The sequence below is a fragment of the Sycon ciliatum genome, chromosome 1 (genome assembly GCF_964019385.1).
Source record: "Sycon ciliatum chromosome 1, ocSycCili1.1, whole genome shotgun sequence".
Lineage (NCBI taxonomy): Eukaryota > Metazoa > Porifera > Calcarea > Leucosolenida > Sycettidae > Sycon > Sycon ciliatum.
Genome location: NC_088643.1, coordinates 13094726 through 13116749, shown reverse-complemented (window position 1 = coordinate 13116749; position 22024 = coordinate 13094726). Strand labels below are relative to the sequence as shown.

Here is a 22024-nt window from a genome sequence, read left to right as displayed (position 1 = left end):
CACGAGCAACCACAACTCCCTCCGAGTTTATCATTGTACATGTATGTGCAGAGTGGTGTACAGAAAACAGTAAGCCATGACTCGGCATGAGTAAGGTAACGATGTTACGTCGTTACTGGTTACGATGTTACTGGGTACGGCGTTATTACTGGTTACGACGTTACTGGTTACGACGTTACTGGTTACGACGTTACTGTTTACGACGTTAATGGTTACGACGTTAGACTGTGGCCGAGTGTAGGCTGTCTTGTTATATCAGGCAGCATGTTGATCAACACGCCTGTAACTAATAATTATTACTTACTACTATACTACTGTAGTGTAAGGCTGTGGATCTACACTGAGACTAGTAGTAGTAGTACTAGTAGATCTACTAGTACTAGTAGTAGTACTAGTAGTACTAGTAGTACATGTACATGGAGTAGTAGATCTACGGGGGAAGCATAGTGCTACGTCACTGCTAGTGGTAACAATACATGTAGACTGCAGATCCGATGAACCGGTAACCAGGGGGAGGACGTATCGTACCGGCACGGAAATGCGACGACAAAACGAAGCACTCAGTGACTCTATTCTAACGATTAGAGGTGCTGGTGACTTCGTGTCACTGTCAAGCTCTCGACTTTGCTGTCCGCGTGCCGGTGATGTGCTTGGCTGGTAGCTTCTAGTAGCATCCGTAGCTAGTGACAGCTCAGCAGCTCTGACTGATGTCCTTCGCGGCTTCGGCGAGGATTCCGGCTGCTGTCCACATGATCAAGACGTACTGCGAGTTTGAATGGAAAAAATAGAACTCGACGCCTTCATTCTGATCGAGTTGCACCACTGCTTTCCTGGTTTGAGACTGACGATGCACAGGAACCCGCCATCATGTGCTCGACCTAGGCTATGGGGAACAGCTTGGGAGGGATGGAAGAACCGACCTGCCGGTGTGGTTACCACCAAGTAGACCAGTCAGCGACAGAACCGAGCTATCGGTTTAGTCTTGCCGCTTTCCCACAAGAACATTACTCATTAGCTCCGCCACTAGATATCGCTTGGACTTTCCTTGCAACAACTCCGGAGCTGATTCAACCGACAACGAGGACTCCCCAACGCCGATCGAAGCATATGCGCGCTGTGGAAACTGGTCTCGTAAAAAATGTTCGCACGGCACAAGGAGTGGAACTGAGCAATCGGCGTGTTACAACACCACGAAGTCGGCAAAACCGTGCCCTGGTCGATCTATCGTGACCATGCGACCACTGAGTCTAAATTTCGAGGGGCTGGCGTTGACGTTGGTGTTCAGTGTGGCCTTGTGTGGAACCTTACCGAGGGTTTCATCGGAAGGTGAGTTCACCCCTGACCGACTATGGCGAACTGCATGCAGCCATTCTTCAGTTGAGATCTCAGTACATGTACTCGTGTGAGCTGTGCAAAACTACTGCGGAGTAGCTGTGCAAAGCTGCTCTGGATAGCTGTACCAAGGTCCGTATCTATCATGGATAGCACCCGCACCAAGGTGTTTACCTATGGATAGCTGTGCCAATCTACTGATCCTATTAAGGAGGATTAGCAAGACGAAATTCGCGTTCGCGTTCGCACTCCAAGAAAAGTCAAACTCAGTAACGGAATTCACGTTATGAGAAGGATTAGCAAACAGAATTCGCACCTGCATGACGTTGACACGACGTACATTGTGTACATTGTGTACAGCGTGGTAAATTTATGACTGCCCTGACACGAATCCACGATTCGTGTTCCGACTACTTTTCCGAACGAATAATGCGAAAGTTCGCAATCCAGTTCGCGAACTGAAAAATGTTTGCGAACACGAACGCGAATTTCGTCTTGCTAATCCTCCGTAGTAATTATTATGACTGTGGGGAGCTCTCAGCTCTAGCTAGCCTATGGAACACTGACGGAGTAAAGCAGTATGCCGACCCCCGAAGCCTTCTTGATGATACCTGTGCCGCAGCTGCGTGGCAGGTCACAGCTCTGTGCGGACTGTAGGTAGTTCAAACATGGCTGTCTGATTTAGCATCCTATTGCCAGCATTGGCCAGCACTGTAAAAGTTTAGTACTGTATCAGATTCTAGGACCCATGGCTATGTGTATTCATGTAGATACCATGCATTAGATATCAGACATCAGTTGACAAACTTTGTATGGAGAAGGCAACTTGAGAATGCCAAGATGCTTCACAGCGATGGCACTTGTACTGGTGTTACACTCATCACTTAGGCCTGTGGGACTGCCCTTTCAAAATTTAATAATAATAATAATCACTTCGCCCCGTAAGCAAATCCGCAGACTGGCGATATATGCATCGTGCCCAAAAGTGAATCTGCTGACTCACCACCATGACATTACCCGTACTACAGTCTATACTCATTCAGTTCACTTGCGTCGTTTAGCAGCGTATAGCTGGCACCACACCCTGTATGGTACTCGGTTACTCAGCCAGTATCTACAGTGTACTGTAAATATACAAATTTTCGGCAGCTATTTAATTTCGGCTATATTCGGCACCGACCCAAAACGCCTAAATTAAAACGCCGATGAAAATTTTCACAGCATCTGTCGCACTATCATGCCCTCTACCCCACGCCGAAAATAAATCGCCGCCGAAATGTCAACAATCGTGAAGTGCCGAAATTTTGCAGCGCCGAAATTTTGTATATTTACAGTATTCAATCATGTGTATGTGTGTGTGTAAGAGGCAATCTGTGGGTGTACATCCAGTGCATTTGCAGCTTTGTGCACTTATCTTACTAAGGGTGTACATCGTGCATTGTACATGGTATACAATGTGCATGCATGATTGTGTGTGTTTTGTTTGTACAGGTGTCGACGAGGTTTGCGCTCACCCCCAGGCTCTGCTAGTCAGCGATGCAGTGTCCGCACACGCACACCTTACGTCGCTCTCGCATTCCAGAATCCGCCGCGTCGGCTCACGGGAAGCCGTGGCGTACACGGCGCGTCACGCACTGTTTAACTACACAGGAGTGCCGCCGGATGCGTGGGTTGCATCTTGTTTACAATACAAGGCACGGCCGCAGTTTCTTCAGATTACACTGCCACAGCCGCGCGTGATCGTGGCCATCGGCACGCGTGGCTGCGAGTCCCTGAAGTGTTGGGTGACATCTTACAAAATGTCTTTTGTACCGACCCAGACTAAAGTTGACTTGGCTTCTAAACTGTCCATGAGGAAAACCAGTGCCTTCACAGCACTGTTGTCGGCTAATGGCAGTACTGCATTCGCGGGCAACCTGGACAGCAGCACTCTCGCAGTGCGCAGGTTTCAGCGTGGCGTGTTTGCTAAGATTCTGCGTATCTACCCGAAGACCGTCAGCAGCAAGCTGATCTGCTTGCGCTTGGAGCTGTACGGGTGCGTGCCGGATCCAGGTGACTCACCAGGGCCCTCTGCCTCTATGGCAAGACCACAGAGTGCTAGCCGCAGAGTACAACCCGTAAGCATGCGTCACCCAGACACCACAGCTACAGGGGTCCAGTCCGAGAGAACTCAAACAATCCCCAGCATTACAGTCGATATTCCTCTGTACATAAGTGTGCCTACTGCCGTAGAGCCAATTACTACCGCTGCAGAGCTCCCCTTCGTCAAGACTGGTGCATCACTCGCTGACCCTGACGGTATGCTGTTTTTTTGTCTGTGTAACTCTCTTACTTTAGATATACCGAGCAGCAGGCGAGGAGTAGGAAAGGGTGTAGGCTGGTAGTGCATGGGATGTGGTAGTGCATGGGATGTTAATCTGCCCTGGCCAACACCAATGCCTTCAAATCGTTCTATAGTTTGGGGAATGCATATTATGCAACTCTGGCATTTCAAAAAACAAAAGAATTTGGCAGGTACTGGATTGCAGTTTGCCAAGCGCATTGCCACATTTCTAAAATCTACACAGGAAGCTGTGTCGCTCCGGGTCTTCAAAAAGACCAACACATTGGCAATCAAGCTTCTTTAAAATTGACTACTGTAGTCTTTCTTCTCTCTCCATCTCCCCCCCCCCCCCCTCCATGATAAAAATGACTCGTGTAACTTGTTTACCTACCTGTAAGGAAGATAGCGGTGGAGCTGACTTGCGTAGGCTTTCCCAGCAGCACGTTATCCGTGAAGCGTGGTGCAGGTCTCTGGGCACAAGTAAAAGTATGTGTTTGCAAACAGGTAGCAGAAAAGTTGAATAATGTCTATCCATGGTGTGTTAGTGCGCATGCTTGATTTTGAATTTGTATTTTATTATTTTTCTTGGGCATTCCCCACAGACCCTAAGCCAAGGTCTTCTTACAGGGTGCCCAAGATGAGTAAAGGCTGATGATGTTGTTGTCCTTGCAGGTGTGGAACAAGCGGACGCTCAATCTAAGGAAGTGCCTTACATGATGATTGCGGCGTTCAGCAGCTGCGCAGCATTCGTCCTTTGTGCAGTGATGGTGACGCTGTTGGTGCAAGTACGCAGTATGGTGCAACTTGGCTCTTGCATGTCTTCATCACAGGCATCTGGCAGCCCCCTGCAAAGTGATCGCGCTGCTTCAGGGTAAGCCAACTGTCGCAACATAAGATGTCAGTTACAATCCAGGCACGGTCATTCACCGTTGGCCACTGCTCGTGGCCTCTATTGCAGATGGATACCCAGCCTAGCTTCATTTCATTGCTTTTCTATGGTCTTGATCAACATAAAGGGTGATGGCATTCCTACAGATGTGGATAAGTCTGTCTGACTGACTCACTCAAACTGCAATTATTTGTAAATGATTTATGGCCAATGCAATCTATGCCGGATGGCAGGTATGTTTGATGTTTGGAGGTCGAAGCATGGGTACTATGCTTGGGTAATGAATGATTTCCCATGCAATTTTTGAGTTAAAGATGATTGTCGTCTAGTCATGCAGGTAATTCATAAAATAGTGAACCGCTGCCACCCCTGAACTTGGCCAGTTTGTCCTTTACCGCTCTAAAAGATGTCGAGTCTAAATGGTAGGTCATTCCAAGATTTGGGCATCATTGCCTATTTGGTCTGCGATACAAAATAAAATCTCAAAAACAACAACAACAACAACAACAACAACAACAACAACAACAACTTCTCTTTCTCTTATTGGCCACTGGCTATCGTGAGAATAAAGATTTCAAACAACAACAGCAACAACAACAACAACAACAACAACAACAACAACAACAACAACAACAACAACAACAACAACAACAACAACAACAACAACAACAACAACAACAACAGCAGCAGCAGCAACAGCACAACAATTGAGCATTACATTACCCTGTAAGTTGAGCAAGGCCATTGCTAAAGCAGTATCTTCAGGTTATAGTGGCACGTGCTTGTTGGGTAAAGAGCAGCATGATTGGGATCCAAATTTCCACTGCATCCACACCAGGTTCGAATTTTGAAGTGCGCAACCTATGTTGTGGAGTTTGGGGCCATGACTACTTATACACACACAACAGAGGCGAAAGGCTGTGTTAGCTGTAACTTAAAGTTTCACACATCGAGCGATCATCAGACAGCAGCATTCACCTCTGATGATCGCTCGATGCGTGAAACTTTAAGTTACAGCTAACACAGCCTTTCGCCTCTGTTGTGTGTGTATACTGCTCTGTACATTCGTACATTGAGCATTCTACCTCGAGCTTCCAGGACCGGCCTTGTTTGTGACTACTTATATGTACATACTGTTTACTACATCTGGTGAACGTCCAGTTACCAGGGGTACAGAACCCTCCCCCCCCCCCCCCCCCATATGTTGGGCACCCTGTAAGAAGACCTTAGGGTCTGTTGGGAATGCCCAAGTAAAATAATAAAATACAATACAAAAAATGTTCTTGCTGTTAACCCCCCCCCCCCCCCATGTGTTCTTGCTATTAACCCCCCATGTGTTCTTGTTGTTAACCCCCCATGTGTTCTTGTTGTTAACCCCCATATGTTCTTGCTGTTAACCCCCCATGTGTTCTTGTTGTTAACCCCCCATGTGTTCTTGTTGTTAACCCCCCCCCCCCATATGTTCTTTCTGTTATGTATTTCCCATAACTCCCCATGTAGGTTCTTAGCAAGACCAAAACAGCCTAGCTCAAAGGACTCTGAGAATGTGTACGCTGACCCAGCCATGTCCAGGACAGTGCTGGCTGCTGCAAGCAATGGTGGCGATGACACCGCTGATGACTACATGACTGTTAGACCGTGAGTGTGAATAGCAAGAATGACGTCATCATTTTTAAATACAGTGAAACTTGTCTAAGGCGACCCCTCAAGGGACGAGAAAAAGTGGTCGCCGTGGCCAGGTGGTCTTCTTATGCAGGTTCAGTGGGTCACGTGACCATATCCACATGTGATACTGTAAAAGCCATTATTCTAACGAGGCGCATACCGTATTTTCCCCAATAAATGTACAGTCCTTTTATTTTTTCAAAGGCGGAAAGATTGATTGCCTGGGTTGGGCGGTAAACTAGTGATAATGATACTGTAAAGCTGTAAATACATGCAACCATGGTAAGAATCAGTGTACAGAGACACAAACGGGTAACAAAAAAGAAGTAAGGTAGGCCCTAGTACCTGTACCCCAGTAATGCCCATCACACCATTCCGGCATGTACTATTATTAGAGACGTGTCCTTTTATAATTTTGATCCACACCCAACATGTACTACAATTGGAGACGTAATAGTAATGGAGACGTGTACGTTTAATGGGGAAAATACGGTATAATTATAACGATTTCCCAAAATTGACTGGTTTACGTGTATCAAATGTAACGATGCTCACTCATTCTCAACGCTCAATAGGACAGTATGACCTCTTCACTCCTGCTGTGGTCTTGCGCTACTGTCGCTATCGCCTTCGATGACTCGGTAACACTGCCCTGTTATCGCCTCTATTCTCACCTATATCCGTTAACTCTCACAAAACGACTCAATACCACTGTCCCAATGCCACGTCTTCACTTCGCACATATGCACTAACTTCCACACTAGCATCAAATGTCTAGGCCTGCTCGTAGAGAATTCGATAGTGAATGCTGCTGTCTGATGATCGCTCCGATGCATGAAACTTTAAGTTACAGCTAACACAGCCTTTCGCCTCTGTTGTGTGTGTAGGACAGTATATGTATCGATTTCTGTATAACGATTTCTATTTTAACGACAGATTTCTCCTCGTTAGAGTTACCACTTCGTTATATAAATTATATTATGGCTTTTACAGTACATCGCATGCTACTCTAGCATGACTCATGTGCCTGGGGTCCTCAGACCTGTCAAGTGTTGTGCATGCACCATGCACATCTACACTTCCTGCACTGATGTGTAGATCTACCATGCATGGTGCACCATGCCATGCATACATTTACACGTACCAGCACTGTGCAACGCGGTCGCAGGTGGGTGGTCGTCGGTCGCGTTCAGCGAGTGGTCGCCTTATCCGAGCTGTTTTGATTGTGAATGCGTCCGTGACAAGGAAAAGTGGTTGCCATGGTCAAGTGGTCGTCATATCCGAGTGGTTACCATTACAGGCTTTACTGTATTTAAAAAAAAAGCTAAAATTTGGTTTAGTTGGTGGACTTTTAATGCATAACTTGTGTCCCACTCTTTTCCATGTTTTCAACTAAAGCAATAACAATGATTGTTACCGCTTTCTAACCATTGGGCAGTACACATATAGCCGAGTGTAGTGAACTCCTGTTGCCGCAGGCACCCATTTTGCCCGTAAAATGTGTACAGACGACATCATTACGACACGGAGCATGACATCATAAGCATGACATGACTGGGCATGACGTCATAATGACATGACTGGGCATGACGTCACCATGACTCTGAGCAGTCTATTCACAGTATTCAGTCACTATACTTAGTCCTTCTGGTGGTGTGGTGGTGTTCTCTGCTCTTGGTTCTTGCAGACGTGCGTTGACAGAGTATGCGAGTATGGGCATGGCGCCAGCGCAGCGAGTCATCACGTCGGTACAGCCGGGCGTACACGACGAGCATGCAGCCTGGCGAAAAGCCAGTGTCCGTCAGGTCACGGCTATGCACTGCCTACAGCAGGCACACACTGCTCAGCAACACTGTGAATCACGGCCGATGGACGACAATGCCCTCTCCAGCAGCGGTGATGAGTGCGGGGAAGACAACGGCATTGAAGACTGATGTCATACAATTAAATAGCTGGCTTATCCTTAAACTGAACAAGGTATCATTTTGTATCCTTTCGTCACAACTCATACAAACACAAGTATTGAGTAATTGTATTTTTTTTAGGCTCATTCCCCAAGCTATGCGAAAGGGGTTCCTTCAGTTTAGTAGCATCTGGCGCTAGCCACGGTCCACAGCGCTTCAATTACGTGTGTATTTGTGCATGGCATAGGGCTGTCGTCACGTGACATGCCATGCCGGGCACACTACCCCGTACATGCCCCGCGCAGTACCGTCAAAGCCAGCTCAGTGGCCACCATGTTCGAATAGGTCTTTCAAGGGTAGAATCGTAACGTGAAGCAACTTGGTAGAAACCACTAGAATGTGTATGTATGCGAAGCGTATCGAGGAAATGCATGCAGGACGATAGTGGGGGTTAGAATCCCATGTTATGTGTGTATGGAAAAGATCAAAAAAGTAAATAGACTAGGACGATGGCGTATTATAATAAATACAGTCAGACCTCGCTTATCCGCTCCTCTTTTATCCGGATCCCTCGCCATCCAGAAGAAAATCGTTGGTTACTGATTTACAGCATGTGTCATGCATACATACAGTATGTGTGTTCGATTATCCGGTTCCCTCGCCTATCCGGATATTTTTGTGGAAAACAGATGTGTGCGGCTAAGCGAGGTCTGATTGTATTTATTATATCTACTTGGTAGAATGTACCTATCTGAGAGTTAGAGTTTGGAGTTATGATTGTATGTGTGTATGTTTATGAGCTAAACTTTATTTATTTTTTAAAATTGAAAAAGGAACGAGAGGGCTTAAAGAGCCCAGAGTCCTCGCTATGTTTTGTTTTTGCATAGGTCATCACGCGTGTTTTTCGAAATGATAGAATGCCTTTGCGATACGATTATCGGGTACATGTTTTTGTATTGCAAGAGATTTTCTATCATTTCGAATTACACGCATGATGACCTAGGTAAACTCAAAGCATAGCGAGGGCTCTGGGCTGTCAAGCCCTCTCGTTTCACACTGAAGGTGGACCATGCGGGGGAAATTCGGCGAGGATTAATAGAAAGACGTTCACAGCACAGGGAACATGTGTTTAGACTGAGAATGTGTATGCTGGCAGCGTGGAGTGTCGGAATTCTTAGAAGCATTTCTCCTTTCCTTGCGACCTGTATCATGTTTGTGTGTGGGGGGGTCCTTATGAAGATGACTTACTTGATTTACATGTAGAACGAGTTCTATCTCGTCGTCTATGAGACAACCAATGTGAAATAAAGATAATAATAATAACAATGATGATGATGACTGCATCATAGCTCAGTGGTTAGAGCATCGCTGGCTACAAGCGAGGGTCCCTGGTTTGAGTCCTGGTGGTGACAGTCAATTTTTTCTTGAGACGTTTCCCGTTTGTGTCTTTTCCCTAAAACCAGTTACTAATAATAATAACAATATTCACTGGTTTCAGGGAAAGACATAAACGGGAAAAGTCTGAAGAAAAATTGACTGTCACAGCCAGGACTCGAACCAGGGACCTTCGCTTGTAGCCAGCGATGCTCTAACCACTGGAGCTATGGTGTAGTCGTCATCCCAGCAGAGACCATTCAGCCGGCATTTTCTTCAGACTTCGTAACTCACCCTTCCTGTGAATCCACACAGGCGGGTGGGACGCAGCCCTCACTGATAACAATGATAATAATCAGTGGAAAGTCGTGACTGAAGAGTAACCATGCTGAACAATGATTAAATATACATTCAATGATGTGTTGCGAGAACAAAAGTGTCTGCAGGTGTATGATGATTTTAGTTTTTCTGTTCTTTGTCGTGCACGGTATGCTAGTCAGTTGAAAGTACTTGAGGCTGTTTGTATTCGTTTGCATAAGCCTGATCTTTGTAAGCAGAAGAAACATGTAGTTGCGTTTAACTTGTTTTCGTAGGTGCACAGCATGATTGTTCGTCTCACTACACAGTTTTAGCGTTATAATTAGTTTCTCACCCGCCGTTGCACTTAGCTCTCACTTCACTTCTATTGTCTCACCTTCCCTCATTCTATTTTGGCACTGTATTTTGTTCTCGCAACACATCATTGAATGTATATTTAATCATTGTTCAGAATGATAATAATAATAACGTGCGACGTTCCCGTCAAGGGCATTATTAAAGCCCTCTGAATCGTAATTTCACTACTCTTTGATGATGCAATGTACTCCAAACAGATGCATACAGCTATGTGTGCTCATTATAGTACCAAGATTATAAGCCCCCAAGAGTGTGCAACTCTGCATATGGGGTCTACAATGGCAAAAACTCACATCACGCTGTCCCTGCGGGAATTTGCGGAAAAAACTCTCGAAAAGTGCGGAATGATGTAGAACTTGCCAGGAATTCGCGGAATTATTTGCAGAAAATTGCGGATTTGGGCCAAATCACGAAATTTGTTGCATCGTATACATGGTATCAACTCCGGAGTAGTACTAGTCATACTGTGCAAATAACCTACAGGATCATGGAAAGCACTGTGTGAAAAGTGCATGACACATGTGCGATATAGTGCAGAAAACAACAAAAAACGCGGGAAATAGCGGATTTTGCTGAAAATCGCGGGTTTGGGCCAAAATCGCGAAATTCGTTGCATCTGTGGAATCGCGATTTCCTGGAGGGACAGATCACGTGTCTGAGGTACGTTTTGTACTACGTACGACTAAGAATAGCGTGCGTGCAACCCGAAAATCTCCCATGATTATGCTGGCATACGCGCAGTGAGTTTCTGCCGGGCAGCACTTTTATTATTTCTCCGCTGCTCACTAGAATTTAGAAACGGCCTGCAAACGTACAACTAGTGGGACACTACACCACGTGATGTGAGTTTTCGCCGTTGGCAAACCCCATAGAAAGGGTATCAGGAGTTGGACACTCTTGGGGGCTTAATATACTCCTGATAGTACAGTGCAGGTATTGAACTGTCTGCAGCAGATGTGTGGTGTACAAGTAAAAGCTACGGATTTATTTACAGCAAAAAAATGTGTTGTACGAAAACTTGTTTGAATCCCTTTCTTTCTCTACACAATTTCTTCACATTTTTCATCGTTTTATTGCACATTGTCTCCACAGTTTTACAATACATGAATACAGTGTACACAAATGTCGATCCAGCTTGTATTACTGATTGCGGTTAAAAAATGTGTATATTATTATTATGTACAGTTGTGCTCAATGAAATCCAGTCGTGTCACTTCATCATTTGTGAGAACTAGACCTGGTCCAGTGAGAAGGCATTCCACTGCCTGTAATTCTGGTGAGGTAAAATAAAGTAACAACAACAACTCAAGTACGCCATGCCGGGCGTTGCGCAGCCCTAGGCCTGTGAACACTGGGCTGTGAAATGGTGCAAGGCACAAACCTGAGTGACACGACTCGACTGCATTGAGCAGCACTGTACTTTGATCTGTATGATAATTCTCCGGCCACGGCTAACAGACTGAACCCTACAAAACAACCAAGGTCAAAGTCAATAGCTACCAAAAAGGGACTCTCAAAGCCTCGAAATGTCTCCATAAAAGCTATCACTAGGAATGAAGTTCACAATAAGTGCCTAGCATACCATTTGCTTCAATTCTCTCTGCACACAAACCACAAAACTACCCAAATACATGTACAGTCCTGCCAGGCGCCGAAGAACGACCAGGCTAGAATTTCATTATGCACAGCATACCAATGCACGGTGACGTCACTCAACTGCGCATAGACTATAATACATGAGAATTGGAACCGTCTAGGCTAGGAGGCTGACCCCCCCCCCCCCCAGTTTTTCGCCGACCGACAGTATTGTATGAGGGTTTATCACTCTCTTGCTATTGACCGCCATAGAAGTTTGTCATCTCTGAGGCTGCAGCCACACAAAGTAGAAAACTGAGTCCATGTTTTGGTGAAAGAGTGCTCGGAAAATTTGCCGATTCTGCTTTTCATTCTGCTCTTAGTCATATTCTCCTCACTAAAGACCATTATTCGGCTCATTATTCTGCTCCTCTTGTATGACAAATCCGCATATACAATAATGCTATGCGCTCTGCTGGGCCTGATGAAGGCAGCAAAGTAAAAACAGGCTTAGCAAGATGTCGTCAGATTGGTACGAAATAGCTTCACCTGCTGCCTCAACCAATGAAGCCGGGTGCCGGTGGTCATATCATTAGCTAGTGAAAACATAAGGAAGCTCCTCGTTCAGGTCATGCATGGCAGCGGTAGCGTCGTTGTCGAGCAAAGAGTATGTCAGAGGTTCTGATCCTTCCAAATTCTCCAGTACTGGTCTGAGCTTGCCCACTTTGGCCAGTGGTATACGTGCTAGCAAGAAACTAGCAGCTTCTTGCTGAAATGCCAGGAATTGGCCCACAATGTAGGACAGTTTAGGCTGACCAAAAACTATGATATTTATCTAAGAAGCCGCTAAGTCAGTTCTTGCAAGCAGGTATCCCACTGGTCACTTAAAGTGGGCAAGCTCACACCAATACTGGAGATTTGGAAGGATCAGAACGTCTGGCATACCCTTTGCTCGAAAATGACGCTACCGCTGCCATCATGACTTGAATGATGAGCTTTCTTCGTATTTGCATTGGCCAATGATGTGACCACACCTAGCTTCACTTGTTGCAGCGGCAGGTGAAGCTACCAACCTGACGTCTTGCTCAACCTGTTTGTACTATGCTGCCTACATCAGCTCCACTAGAACGCACAGCATATGGATATAACGTTATCATGTGGATTTCTCGTACAAGAGGAGCAGAATAATGGTCTTTTGAGAGCAGAATAGAAGCAGAATGACTCTCGATAAAAAGCAGAATGTGGAAAACTTCCTAGCAGAATCCACTGACCCCTAGCTGCATCACGAATGGCAAATACCACTTCAGGCTACTATAGTAGTTATACATTCAACTGCACGTGAAAAGTATCTAGAAAGGGAAAAGTATTGGTGTGCAAGAGATAGGAGGAACTGGAGAGAACTGAATTGTCTCCCAGGCTGTGAATGACAGTGTTCTGTGAATGTGATTACATGCCCCATGGCATAGGTGGAACAGTGCTGTGAAGTTTATAGTCAGTGGTTCGCAGTGAACTGACCACTTGGGAGAGGGAAAGGAGAGGGGTGCGGGGGGGGGGGGGGGTGCGGGTACGTGAGAGAGAATTACATGTATGATTTATGTGTAACAAGCTGAATCTCCGCGACTAGGGAAACTGATAAAAGACGTATTCCAAGTGACAGCCAATTCTGCTAGATTAGTACGTACATGTAGTGGTATTTCTACCGATGATGTGCAGGTGCTGGTGTTGCTGCTGGTGTTGTTGCTGCTGTTGTTGCTGCTGCTGCTGCTGTTGCTGCTGCTGTTGTTGCTGCTGCTGGTGGCCGCTGCTGCTGTTGTTGCTGCTGCTGCTGGTGGCCGCTGCTGCTGCTGTTGTTGCTGCTGTTGCTGCTGCTGGTGCTGCTGTTCTTCTTGCTGCTGCTGCTGCTGCTGCTGCTGCTGTTGTTGCTGCTGCTGCTGTGGTTGTTCTTGCTGCTGCTGCTGCTGTTGTTGCTGCTGTTGCTGCTGCTGCTGCTGTCATTGCATCACGAAGGATATTCGTCCAAAAAGGAACATGAGCATAGATGTTGGCTGCTATGGAAGTGAGACGATAGTGACCTGCACTGCTCCATTGCCTTCCTTGGAATACACATAAAATGCGAGTGCATCACAGATACTAAGCTCTTTTGATGCTGTCCACGTTTTATCGGTTCGTAGATTAAAGAACGTCAGGACCTTACTCTTGCGATCGGCAGTAAGCTGGATAATATCTCCTTCGCTAAACTTCGCAGGCCATCCGTAAGTGGTTTCTTGGCGTACTTGTTTGGTTGTCCCTTGTTTGAAGCAGGCCGGATCACAAACGCCAACTGCAAGACCACCATCACTCTTTGCCTTATCCACCCTCAAGAGTACTCTCGCAACTTCGTCTTTCTTGATAGTTGGTTCGATACAAGCACTTTGCGCGCCGCTTGGTTCCTTGGCGTGGAATGTTTTCCTGTCCTCTTCTGGGATCTGACGCTCACAGTTGCTGTGAGGTTTGCTGAAGTGATAGCCCATTCGGGGCTGGTGGCGGCCGATCGAATTCGATACGAAGGCTTGCTTTACAACTGCGATATATTTGTTCAATCGGCCAGTGTTGTCTCCAGGTTGAACTAGTTCTTGCACGCTGTCACCTCGAACTGGTTCTTGCACGCTGTCGACCACTAGCTTTACTTCTTGAAGAAGTTTGGCACTCAATAGCGTTACTTCTTGAACCAGTGTGGCAATGCCCTCGAGGTAAGGCAATGGCACTGGATGACCAGAGGCTGGGTTTTGGTCAAATTCTTCACCAGCATCTTTCTTGTATTTATCCAATGTGTACTTGATCCATTGGTACATTCTGAGGAAACTGGTATCATCATTGTCGGCTTTCGACAAATCGGACATTCGTTCGAGGTAGGTCTTCTTCCGTTTTGATATCTTAATTTGATCGTCCAATTCATTAACATGTCGATGGTGCTTTGAGTTGAGATAATCAAATAGCTCCTTTCGCCCGTCGACCACTACCTGTGACAGTCTGGACAACTGCCCACTCATCTTGCCGGTGGCAGAGATGAATTGATATTCAACAGTTTCTTTCTTCTGTACAGCAGCCATGTAAGCTCTGGTGGCGTTACCCTGGTACGCTGGTATTTGCTCCAATTCCTTCGGTAGAATTTCACGCATAGTAACAGCAGCGTTTTCAATGGTGACTACGGAATGACCTTTATGTGCATCCTGGTCTTTGTATTGATCACACAGGAAAACGTGGCAAAGGAGACAGTAGGAAGTGATAATATAGCCAAAATGTTTCGGGCACGCAGTTGCATGAGACACCTGCTCTGATCTGCTTCTGGTTGGTGCATCTGCACAAATGCCCGCCGGTCTGTGGTCTTTGCCAGACCTAGACGTCACGTGGGCTTTGTGATGCAGTTCACAGTAGAACTTGGTCGGGTAGCACTCACCGCATTTGAACATAGCTGCTTTTTTCTCCACACATTCATCACAGTCAACATTTGAAGATCTGGTGCTGGATGAAGAGTCGGCACTAGCAACAGCACTGTTCTCCATTGGAGCTCTGGGTAGCGATTGCAACTGAGATTGTCCACGTACCCGAGGCGGAGTGATCTCCGTGCAGTCGGGGATCGGACAATGAATTGTGTTGTCCTCCGCTTTGGTAAGTGGTTCAACGCACAGCGCACATAGCGTGTGCAGACATCGAATCAGCCTACCGTCCCGTGGTGGCTTACCACACGAAGCACACTTCAAACCAGCCATGGTTTGATCCTGTTCTATTTCGCCAGCAGCAGTCGCCATTTCACCAGTATGCCGTAATTTACATGAAGCTCAAAGGCAAAACCTAGCTACTAAACTCCCCAAGCTGGTGAGGAATGATCAAACAGGCCCACGGGATAGCTCGGCGGATTATGCCGGCAGCGCAGACTAAGAGTGGTTGGGCGCATGCGCACAACGAAACTTCGTAAGATTTCGACCGTCCGGGTTCGAGTAACGAAAGTTGCTACGACGATCCGTCAAAATGCGAAACGAAACAGAGTAGATCTACTGTATAAGTACAAATTTTCGTTCGCTATATTCGTTAGGCACGAAATAACTAAAGTTAGTTTGTACCAAACGTAAAGTTTTTCTTTCTGAACGTTCGGCCCTCGACGAGGGAGCCCTACACACATGTGTAGGGCTCCCTGTCCTCGACCAAAAACGAAACTCTAGTACGTAACAACGTGACGTGCGCTGTTACCGTGCTGTGCATGCTCAGCATGTAATTGAATGGAAGAAAACAATTACTTTGATGTTTTGCAGCTCTATTTCGTTCCCGACGGTAACCAAATCTAGATGTAGGAATCTGTTGAGCAGGTGAGTGACACATGTCTTCCCGAAGGCTGTCCAGGCTGCAGTGGTGATGAAGAGGACACGATCATCACCCCGAGATCGATTGTAGCGAATTGGCAAACTCATGGTGAATTAATTGTTTCCACTCCAAGGCAATGTCGAGGTATGAAGGGTGCTTGTACTGCCTTCCAAAGTGAAGAGGAGATGAACATGGCTTTGCATAGCTGTTTTTCTATGCCAACGTACCTACTCTTGCTGGTACCGTAGTGGCATAATTGCAAATTTCGTGGACGAACAACTCGAGTCACTAGTGGCTAGTGAGCAACACTAACAGGTGAGATTTATCAATTTGACTAAAATTGTTTTTGTTTGAGAACTGACAGTGGCAGTCATTTGACTCAGTAGGTGTCTTTGCTGCTTCTTTCCCTTCATTGGTAGGGTTGTGCTTGAATAGTACAAGTGCTTGAAGTAAAATAAAATAAATAGAACATGTGGAACATAAATCTAATCAAGCATCAGTACATGTGTTGCGAATTTCAACTTCAAAGCACATGAAATCACAATGATCACTAAGTTTATGGAATCAGGAAGATCGCTAGGACACCCTAGGGCCCAGGCGCGTGCACCGCGTGGTTTTCTTGGAGCCCGGAAACCACCTTTTTTGCATCTGCTATGAAGTGCATTCTGCAAACACTCAAATATTTCGTAACTCGGCTTTCCCTAAACAGAATTGAGTAATCAAAAGGTCTATTCGCATTAGAAAGTTCTTAGCTGTCGGCTCCAATACATCCGAGGTCGATCCAAGGTCGAATAGTGGAGTTACGGCACTCGACAGGTATTCTATGTCCCATTGCAAATTTTCACTTCCGCACTTGGGTGGCAATCATATTATTGTCATAAATATTTCCCTCTATTGCACGACAGTCCAGACATGCATAGACATGTTTGACGTCAGGCACAGGTCTTTAGTGGTTAGCTACAAAAGAAAGGAGCGCTCTACGATGAATACTACATGTACAAAAATACCATGGATATTAGCGAATTGTCTCAATTTCCGGTTGCGAGTGTCTTCCCAGGGCTATAATAGTGTCACTGCAGACTCAGACAGTGACATGGATTGACCTGCTTTCTTTTTTTGGTGTTTTCAAGACACGGTTAGCGCTTCGGCTTCTGAGTCCTCCCTTCTGGCGCAACGATCGACTTGGGACGTAACCCTAGTTGGAATCTTACCGTTTCGTTCTCCCGCTAAACAGAGCGTTCTATCGTCGAAACGGTACCAAACTGACGGTATGTTGGGTGTTGGGTACGAGTACCGTTGGATCTAGCGCGTGAATGGTAAAATACCATGTGGCATGTCTACACACACAAAAAACGGTACAGGCCGACCGTCGAAAATAGCATGAACAGTAAAATGCTAACCATGTGTAATGGCATTTTATATAGTTACGTTGGTGTTTGTATTTGTTGAAATTTGTAGGGGATGGGTATTTCCGGTAGATGCTATAGAGATCGCTCTTGACTTTAATAGCTGCTTTCAGTGATGGAGTCATCCAGGGGCAGGGTTTGTGCGGTGATTTCCGACGAGGAGGTGAGGATCTTCCTATATATAGGTCCAAGGCACCTTCAAGGATGTCGGTGAATGCGGAGACAGCCGTGTCGATGCAGTGGGAGGCAAGGACCTGAGACCAGGGTACATCTGCGAGAAAAACATTCATGGCATTCCACATGTTATCCGTGGCACTCAGGACATTGTATTTTTGTGTAGATGGTGGGCTACGGCAGGTGCTGGCTGCTGTGGGGGAAGACTTTGAGGAGGAGAACTCAGCCAGCAGGACGGCATGGTCTGATGCGCCAAGAGGAGCCAGGTGTTGAATGTGGTTGAGTTGGTTAGGGATGTTGCTCGCGATAAGGCTAGACAGCTGCCAAGTCCATTCGAGCGGAGGTGGGTGGGAAAGGTTACCGATTGGGTCAAATTATAGCATGAGAAGAGGTTGTCAAGACTCAGACCCTATGCATCCGTTTGGTCAGTTGAGCACCAGCCGAAATACCTACAGTTGAAGTCGCCTGATATCACAAGGATCTCGGGCTTCCTTTGAGTTGATTGCAGGGCTATTTGGAGGCGGTCGAGAAAAGTCGAGAAGTCATCCGTCGACGGGGAAGGAGCACGGTAGATACAGGCTACTGTTAGGTGGGTTGTTGACAGGTTAGAAGGTGAGACAAGCTTATGTTCAGCGAGTGTAAGCCGAAGTGCTAGCGCTTCCAAGCCCGGTTGCTGAAAATCCGGTAGCTGATCAATGGAAGTACACAGACCTTCACGAACTAAGATTAGAACTCCTCCGTGTGGGTCACGGTTCTGTCTATTTTCTACAACACAGGTCAGTCTCGACGGAAGCATTCATAGTGTGGCACGTGGAAAGCTTGTGTGGGAGTTAGCCAGGTCTCTGTGATGCATACTACGCTGGGTGTGTGATCCTCACAGATTTGAATGAGTTCGCCAGACTTGTTTGCTATGGAGCGAGCATTAAGGACACAGATTGTAAGTCAGTGAGTAGCAGCACGTACAGAATGGGGGAAGAAAGGTGGGGCAAGAGCGTTGAGAGGCGCAGGGGTTGAAGTGGAAGAGGGGGGATAAAGGTTACGCATTGGAAGCTGGCTTCGTCACTTTGGGGCTGTCTGCAAAACGCCCCTTGCGTACTGAGTGGCTGATGGCTTCGGGCCAGAAGGCTCTGTCTAGTACACGCTCTTCATGTTCTGCAGCCACAGTGACTCTGGCATACGATGTGCCAAGGTATTTCGACTCCATGACGGAGCAATTTAATACCTCCACGTCCCTCGCTTCGCACCAGTCTCTGATGGAGTGAGCGTTGCAACCGCTGTTGATGCTTCCAACGATTACTGGTTTCGTTTCTACCCTTTCCATTGCTGCCAGCTCCCAGTCTTTTTCAATGCACAGCACCACCTTGAAATTTTTGTGATTTGATGTACACATACTTTGAAGTTGAAATTCGAATTACATGATCAGATTTTTGTTCCACATTTTCTATTTATTTTTACTTCAAGCACAACCCTACCGATGAAGGGAAAGAAGCAGCAGAGAGACACCTTCTGAGTCAAATGACTGCCACTGTCAGTTCTCAAACAAAAACAATTTTTGTCAAATTGATAAATCTCACCTGTTAGTGTTGCTCACTAGCCACTAGTGACTCGAGTTGTTCGTCCACGAAATTTGCAATTATGCATTACGGTATCAGCAAGAGTAGGTACGTTGGCATAGAACAACAGCTATGCAAAGCCATGTTCATCTCCTCTTCACTTTGGAAGGCAGTACAAGCACCCTTCATACCTCGACATTGCCTTGGAGTGGAAGCAAATTCACCATGAGCTTTCCAATTCGCTACAATCGATCTCGGGGTGATGATCGTGTCTTCTTCATCACCACTGCAGCCTGGATAGCCTTCGGGAAGACATGTGTCACTCTCCTGCTCAACAGATTCCTACATCTAGATTTGGTTACCGTCAGGGAACGAAATAGAGCTGCAAAATATCAAAGAAATTGTTTTCTTCCATTCAATTACACTGCTGAACATGCGCATATGCACAGTATGGTGACAGCTAAGCAGTACGCACGTCATCAAGCCATATTTCCAAATATGGAAGGTGTTATTTATGAAATTTGACACGGTTCCTCTTCTCTGATCGGCTCGAGACATAGCTCATCGGAATCACTCAGTGCCCAATTCTCCTTCGGATAAGCCATACATGTACTTATTTTTGGCGTTCAGTCTCCCTTTAATTGATTGAGAAATGAGTTCGAGTTTGCAGAGTGAATGGTGGGAAGAGAGCGAGTCTGCTCTGAAACCTTTTTTTCATAGGTATTTAAGGTACCGGTAGTACGGAAAAACACGCGGCAAAAACGTAGATACTTTGAATGCTTTCGTCAGTGAGTCCAGAAACAACGAAGTACGCCTCCAGCGGAGAGTAGACGAGCTCGCCGGCCTGGTCTTGGATTTAAGGGGGCAGCCTACCCATAAATTTCATATGGCATTCAATTGACCGTAACTTTGGTGTTTCTCAATGGATTTGAGTGAAATTTTGACCACACACTCCTGCCACTATGCTGGCCCTCAGGACATGATTTACAAGTTCTTGCGCCTCACTGACAGGCTTTCCTGGCCGGAAAAACTCAAATTTCCGGCATAGTGCCACGGTGTGCGAGCCACCCAGGAGCCAAACAAATGCATTTACAATTTTTCACATTTTCGTGCTCATTCTGTTCGTGCGCGGGACCCAAACCTAGAACAAGTCCAGAAGCAGCCATGGGTGATGGGGTAGGACCCCTCAACGAGGCCCTGGAATCTGTCACAACGGAACGAGTGGGCGTTCTCTCACACACTCCCACAGACCCAAGTCAATTTTTGAATTTTTTTAGGTTTAGCACGTGCTACGAGGTCGTACCTTTGATACAACATCCAGTGCTGGGACCTCCACAGCAAGCCATTTCCACAGCGCTGCACACCAAACCCAGGATACCCTCAGAAACCGGCAAAGACTACCACTCACGTTTCACTACTGCCTAGTACTGAATCCTACCTGACTTCTTGACACGACTCAAACTTGCCAAAGTCACTAAATCAACGTCAACTACAATAATCAAGCCACACATCTGCAACGTCACGAGGGTGCTGGCAAAAGTCCTGCTGCACGGCGGCGGGCTTCGCCCGCCGCCGTGCAGCCCAATACGTGGCTCAAAAACCTGATTTTTTGGACTTGGAGCAAAATTCTGCACACTTTCACGTGTTTCCATGATACGACAAGTTGTGCACGGTCTGCTCACATTCAAATACAGTGCTGCCAACAAATGACAGCGTGCAACAAAAAAATCTTTCCTTGCAAGGGCACATTTTTGGCCATAACTCTTGAACGGCCGGTCAGATAGGGACACAATTTTCAGAGAATTTGCAGCTATTCATGCTCTTTCAACTGACGTAGCACTCAATATGAATTTACAAATTCGATTTTTCAGCGAATTTTTGGGTATTCTGCCACCTTAAGGGGGCACATCACCCAAAAATTCGCTGAAAAATCGAATTTGTAAATTCATATTGAGTGCAACGTCAGTTGAAAGAGCATGAATAGCTGCAAATTCTCTGAAAACTGTGTCCCTATCTGACCAGCCGTTCAAGAGTTATGGCCGAAAATGTGCCCTTGCAAGGAAAGATTTTGTTGTTGCATGCTGTCATTTGTTGGCAGCACTGTATTTGAATGTGAGCAGACCGTGCGCAACTTGTCGTATTATGGAAACACGCGAAAGTGTGCAGAATTTTGCCCCAAGTCCAAAAAAGTCCAAAAAATCACGTTAAAAAACCACGTATTGGGCTGCACGGCGGCGGGCTTTGCCCGCCGCCGTGCAGCAGGACTTTTGCCAGCACCCTCGTGACGTTGCAGATATGTGGCTTGATTATTGTAGTTGACGTTGATTTAGTGACTTTGGCAAGTTTGAGTCGTGTCAAGAAGTCAGGTAGGATTCAGTACTAGGCAGTAGTGAAACGTGAGTGGCAGTCTTTGCCGGTTTCTGAGGGCATCCTGGATTTGGTTTGCAGCGCTGTGGAAATGGCTTGCTGTGGAGGTCCCAGCACTGGATGTTGTATCAAAGGTACGACCTCGTAGCACGTGCCAAACCTAAAAAAATTCAAAAATTGCCTTGGGTCTGTGGGAGTCCGTGAAAGAACGCCCACTCGTTCCGTTGTGGCAGATTCCAGGGCCACGTTGAGGGGCCCTACCCCACCACCCATGGCTGCTTCTGGACTTGTTTTAGGTTTGGGTCCCGCGCACGGACAGAATGGGCACGAAAATGTGAAAAAAATGTAAATGCATTTGTTTGGCTCCTGGGTGGCTCGCACACCGTAGCACTATGCCGGAAATTTGAGTTTTTCCGGCCTGGAAAGCCTGTCAGTGAGACGCAAGAACT

General features: G+C 46.4%; 1 protein-coding gene across 2 annotated transcripts in view; it reads left to right on the top strand.

The window, feature by feature from the left end:
* Positions 1-642: 642 nt before the first annotated feature.
* LOC135814033 (uncharacterized) overlaps positions 643-22024 on the top strand; it is a 41526-nt gene continuing 20144 nt past the window's right edge. Inside the window, exons 1-5 of one of the 2 annotated variants that reach the window (XM_065327092.1) lie at positions 670-1326; positions 2824-3630; positions 4328-4526; positions 6045-6182; positions 7897-8177. In XM_065327092.1, the coding sequence (XP_065183164.1) occupies positions 1233-1326; positions 2824-3630; positions 4328-4526; positions 6045-6182; positions 7897-8143 (1485 nt within the window). In that variant the 5' untranslated portion in view covers positions 670-1232 and the 3' untranslated portion in view covers positions 8144-8177. Of the gene's footprint in view, positions 1327-2823; positions 3631-4327; positions 4527-6044; positions 6183-7896; positions 8178-22024 lie in introns of those variants that run through there. The other variant, XM_065327084.1, reaches the window with a different exon arrangement.